The sequence below is a fragment of the Nerophis ophidion genome, linkage group LG09 (genome assembly GCF_033978795.1).
Source record: "Nerophis ophidion isolate RoL-2023_Sa linkage group LG09, RoL_Noph_v1.0, whole genome shotgun sequence".
In the NCBI taxonomy this organism is placed as follows: domain Eukaryota; kingdom Metazoa; phylum Chordata; class Actinopteri; order Syngnathiformes; family Syngnathidae; genus Nerophis; species Nerophis ophidion.
The window spans coordinates 53,067,246-53,072,793 of NC_084619.1; the positions used below are offsets into that span (position 1 = coordinate 53,067,246).

The 5,548-nt window shown below is 39.7% G+C and overlaps 1 protein-coding gene and 1 long non-coding RNA gene across 3 annotated transcripts in view; both read left to right on the forward strand.

Moving 5' to 3' along the window:
* LOC133559452 (inactive phospholipase D5-like) overlaps window positions 1-2,472 on the forward strand; it is a 136,988-nt gene extending 134,516 nt beyond the window's left edge. For both annotated transcript variants that reach the window (XM_061911215.1, XM_061911216.1), the window contains exon 10: window positions 89-2,472. In XM_061911215.1, the coding sequence (XP_061767199.1) occupies window positions 89-552 (464 nt within the window). In that variant the 3' untranslated portion in view covers window positions 553-2,472. The remainder of the gene's footprint in view (window positions 1-88) is intronic.
* Window positions 2,473-3,498: 1,026 nt separating this feature from the next.
* Window positions 3,499-4,792, forward strand: LOC133558835 (uncharacterized). Its single transcript, XR_009808025.1, has 2 exons — window positions 3,499-3,584; window positions 4,342-4,792. It is a non-coding gene; the product is annotated as an uncharacterized LOC133558835 (long non-coding RNA).
* The last annotated feature ends 756 nt before the right edge of the window (window positions 4,793-5,548 follow it).

Consider the following 5,548-nt stretch of genomic DNA (forward strand, 5'->3'; position numbering starts at 1 on the left):
TGGCGTAAGTCCGTGTTCCTATCGATGCCCAACCGTAGTGGTATTTGGCTTAGCCAAAAATAACCAATGTGTGTTCATGTCCTGTCAGGTAATTTGGACTGGGTGGGGAACGAGTTTACCTACAACGCCGGTGTAGGCCTGGTCATCAATCAACCCAAGGGCACGGAGGAGAAGAACTCTACGGTGGTGGAGCAGTTCCGCGCTGCCTTTGAGAGGGACTGGTTTTCCGGTTACACCCGCTCCCTTCAGGCCAACAAGATCCCAGTGTGCAACAAACGACAGATGAACAGGATGGTGACTGTCAAAGGTAGCCAGGTGGATAACGGACCAGCACCACTGAGGAACGAGCCTAAAAATGATGGACAGCATGGCACAGCAAAGAGTGAGACTGATATACTGGAGTCCGGGGAAGATACTTTTCAGGCAAAAATCCACCTTTTTGAACAGAAACAGGCACAAATCAAAAAGATTGTGTGGAAGGACACAATAGAAGCCAACAGTCTGTCTTCTGAGAGCAGCGGCAGCAGAGAGATCCTCCATGGTCCCCTGTGACCAAACTTCAAGTATGTTGTTGGAAAAAACACTTCTTAGGTCTTTGTAGCATTTTGTTATCTGCCTTTTGGAGTTAACTAAAGTAGCGTGGACAAAGGAACTCAGGAAAGAATGCTTACCTTTGATGCTACTCATAAGAGTCGGGACGGACTATGTATTGGACTTTCACGCCACAAGAATAAAGTCCAAATCACAAATCACATCACCTCATAGCACTTACAAGCATCCAATTAGATTGTAATGATGTCGTTAGCCACCAGGGGGCATAATTGCATGGTATCTGGGGATTGCTATGATACTCAATTTTCAGTGTTTTTCTCTGCATTCCTACACAATTTCTAAGCGACGTCAAATTGCTGGTTTATAATAATATTACATGGCTTTCACACGTACAAGCAGGGAAGACATTTGCATGCTTTTGCAAAGAAAAGAGCCATTGCAAGATGTTTAAGCAGCCATAAAGTATACTCTCAAATGACTTGACAGTCGTTAAGAGTTTTTTCTGACATTTACACCTATTTTACTAACTGTATCGTTGCTGGACACAAATTGACTGATGTTAAATCTACCCTTTAAAATCAAATGTATCAGGGGCTACACTCTGTTTTTTAAATGCCCTTAATCAAACCAGTGCATTGTTGTGCTCTACATTTGTCCCTATAGTACATTCCAAAATCATCAAAATCTAAAATCATGTTTTAGTACATTATAAGCAGCACTAAGCAGCCTAAAACACTCTTTAGAGTGGCCATACAGTAAACTGCTATTATTACTATGGTATTAGTTTATTTGGAACGTGCATACTGTCACAATATTATATTATTCCAAGGGTTCTCACGTACAAACATTGCAGTCTCTGGGACCATAATTTGAATTGATTGGACAGTATGTGCATTTTTCCGAGAACCATTGTGACTCTTGTCACTATTGATCAGTCTCTAGCACGTGACAGTCCTTTAACGCTGTTCTCCTCATACGTTTGACAAATGGACCTGGAGTTACAAGCAGACAATTTAGTCTGGACTAAAATGTTTCAGTCATTTTGAAAGACTACTATTATATAATTTGCATTTTTAAACCAACAATATTCATCTATGCACCTTTGCAGAAAAAAAATACATTGTGATGCCTTTCTTGCTAATATGCAAGAGGGTGGGAACATTCAGTAAATAGTATTACTGCATTATTTTGCCTACAACCTTTCAGAATCGGGTATATAATTAGATCACTAGTAACCTTTTGCTGGTATTTTCAGGAAAATTATGTTATTCAAAGATGGGACCGGGCCACAGTGGATATCCAGCACTATCTAGTGGTCTCTGCGCAAAAAGCAGAAGGACAGTTCTTCAAAAGAGCGTCCTAACAATAGTATAAAATGAAAATAGGAATTTACATCACTAGCCAATTCCCACCTATAAATGTTTGCTGCTGGCACAGTATGATTGTATTAGTAGTGTGTCACAATATTTACTGTATACTCACTGAGTCAGCACACTGGTATACACAGCTGGTCTGTTTTCCAGTCACAGTCACTGGAATCCTCAATGTAACTCCTATGGAATCAGATACAATCTTTAAAGTGCCACACAACCAAATAAACAGAAAAAAATACACTATAAGGCACAATACATGTTTTTACTTAGTTGAATCAGAAAGAAAACCTTTTATTAACACTTTTTAACCAGCTGCACAGTGACTGTTAAAGCTTTTTGATTAAACGTTACCTACCTTTATGCTGTTTTTGGCATGACTGCTGTCTTGCATGCCCTGCCTTTGCTTGTGCACTGTAGATATGAGCCTTTCTAATCTCAACACTAAACTATATAAACATTTAAAACAAAGGAGAAGTAATGCCTATTTATTTTGATAACATTTGTTCATGCCCACTGTTGGATTATCTTCTGCATTTTTACTGTTAATAAAAACATGTACTCTTATGTTTGTGTATTTGTTCCGTATTGTGTACAGCGATGGAATGAATTACGGACATCATGGCTATGAAAAAAAACATAGGGCATTTAGGATCGCAAGCTGACCTCACTTTTTGGAGATCTATGTTACCGTTTGCATGTACTCCCTTGTAGGCCTATAGAGAGAAATGTGTACTTTTATGCAACTAAAACAAACCACTATTTCAACAACAACAAAAAAGATTTGAAGCAAAAAAAAAGAGATTTACAACCAAAAAATGATTTATATCCATTAATTACCTGGACCAGGTGGAGTCGAGCAGGGCTTGAAGACCTCCAGGCCCCCAGATCATCGCTTTACCCGGCGCGCAGTGGAATGTCCCAGCCTCCATCGCTTGGACTAACTTCCACGTATTTTCATCAAACGCTTCGATTTCCGCCGAGAGAGAACTTCCTCTTGCTCGCATTCTAATGTGACGGTTAACTGGCATTGTGGTGATGGTTCGTTCTCTCGAATGATGCAGTCGGACTTGGACACAGCGTAAAGGTAAGAAAGTATGATTTATTAATACTAACAAAATAAACTAAGAACAAAAACACTTGCACAAGGCACTAAAGGCAAAACAAACAGAACTAGCATGGGAGCTAAAAAGAACAAAAAGCGCTAGCATGTAAGCTAGGGAACAAACAAAGGAGTAGCGCGAAAGCTAACAAGTACAATAAATAGATTTTTACCACAATTGGGAAACACCGTCGTCACCTAGAACCTAGAATGCGAGGTCGAATTAACAGAAAAGGCAGGCTTAAATAAGGGGAGTAATTACAAAACAGGTGCGCGTGAAAAAAACAAGAGGCAGGTGACAATAATACGTAACTATGACAACAGAACAAAACAGGAAGTGTCACCAAGAACTAAGGAAGTCAAATACTAACAAGATGTTATGCCCGTTTGATTGTGGACTATTACTGACACCTTGTGGCGATGGGAAATGCTGCGTGTCATTAGTTTGGCACGTCCGGTTTAGTTTAGGCACTTCCGGTTTACGATGTTAATTCAGTTCACAAACAATGAGAAGTAGATGAGTTGTGTTAACTCTTACATGCCTTGGAAAAGATAAGTCTGTAAGTAAACTGTTTAACTTGTTTATGTAACTCAGTACTAAGGTGGAAAGTGGCTAAATTTGACAGTAAGATGTGTATTGAAAAACGATTTTTGTGCACTATTTTAAAGAATGTTTGAGGATTTAAAATGGCTGCCGGTCGCATTTTTCCACCATTGAAATAGTTTTAAAACTAAGCAGTATTTGTTTGGTAATAATGCTGTATATTTGTGTAAAGCTAATGTTTACATATTGTGTATTACATTTCTGTTTGTTAATTGAATCATACAGCTTATACATTGTCATTGTGTGTATTTCAGTTTTACAATAATAATAATAAAAATAAAAGTCCAGTGCAAGACAAAGCAAGATCAACAACAATAAAGAGCCTAAATGGATTCATCTGCTTTGGAACTTTATTAGAACGTCCTGGATTGGTTGTTAGCTGTCTGCCAAGCTTTATAACCTCAACACATACAGTGAGGGCAGAACACAAGATGAGATACAAAACAGAACCAAAACCCGAATATGACATGATCCAAGTAGTGGATCATGATAGCTTTGCTCTGATTAGGGGGTACTTGAATTAAAAAAATGTTCACAGGGGGTACATCACTGAAAAAAGGTTGAGAACCACTGCCCTAGCTCATAACATCACAGTATGTATGCGTATACATTTTTGCTGACTGGAGAAACCAAATTATGATTGTTATTACCTATGACTTATTTATTTAATTAAATCTCATTTTGTTCATTTATATTTTGATTTTATTTTGTAGGCAGTTGGAGAGTGGCCGTGCGCAACCCGAGGGTCCCTGGTTCAATCCCCACCTAGTACCAACCTCGTCACGTCCGTTGTGTCCTTGAGCAAGACACTTCGCCCTTGCTCCTGATGGTGCTGGTTGGCGCCTTGCATGGCAGCTCCCTCCATCAGTGTGTGAATGTGTGTGTGAATGGGTAAATGTGGAAGTAGTGTCAAAGCGCTTTGAGTACCTTGAAGGTAGAAAAGCGCTATACAAGTACAACCCATTTATTTTTTATTTATAACCTTGATGGAGGTACCGAACCCCGCCAGTTTGATATGTGCATTCACCGAACCCTTCTTTAGTAAAAAAAAAAAAAAAATGTTTTTTTTCTTAATTCAATCTTGATTTATGAATATTGATCATGAAATGATGTTACTATATTAAAGACATACTAATAAAGGTATATTTAACGAACAGAAAGTTACAGGATTGTGCACATGATCTCAAATTATTTCCAAAGGAGGAACCCCACCCAGACATACAATACAAGTACACAGCTAACGAAAAAAAAACATTTATATAAGAAAAAAATCCCATGGAAATGACTGCTGTCATTTGATTATAATAATAAAACATTTATTTAACTTGGTATGCTGCACAGGTGTGCTGCTGGTGTGGCCGCAGTGTGCACATCTGACGTCGCTCACATGTCCTCCACTGAATGCTCAAGTAGTTTTTGCGTTTGCTCACACATATGGAAAATTAGAGGGAACATTTTTTGGAGGTATCCGTATGTGGAGGGAAGTGTGGCCGGCACGCCTGCAGAAGCAAAGGTCACCGCCTCTGTCTATGGTGCGGAGGACGAGCACAATCGCATGAGGGCGGGGCATGTGCTGACGAGACACAGCTGACAGTGAGCAGTCAAGAGCAGGGGGGAGAGAGGATACGGACGTGACTGAAAAGTCACGTTCTGCGGTAGAAAGACTTTGAGAAAATCTATGAGCATTAAAAATGTTGTTAAAAACTGCACGCTTGGCTGCTGTGAAGTGTATGTCAGTGGGACCGGTAGGAAGCAACGCCCATACTATAAAATGCAGATAGAGAGAAGTTTTTATTTACACGATGAGTCGGGTGTGTTCCGAACCCCTGAGGCTGACTCGCCGAACCCCCAGGGTTCGATTGAACCCAGGTTAAGAACTACTGTTCAAGAGGCTTGGCAGCAGTCAAGTGACGTCATAAT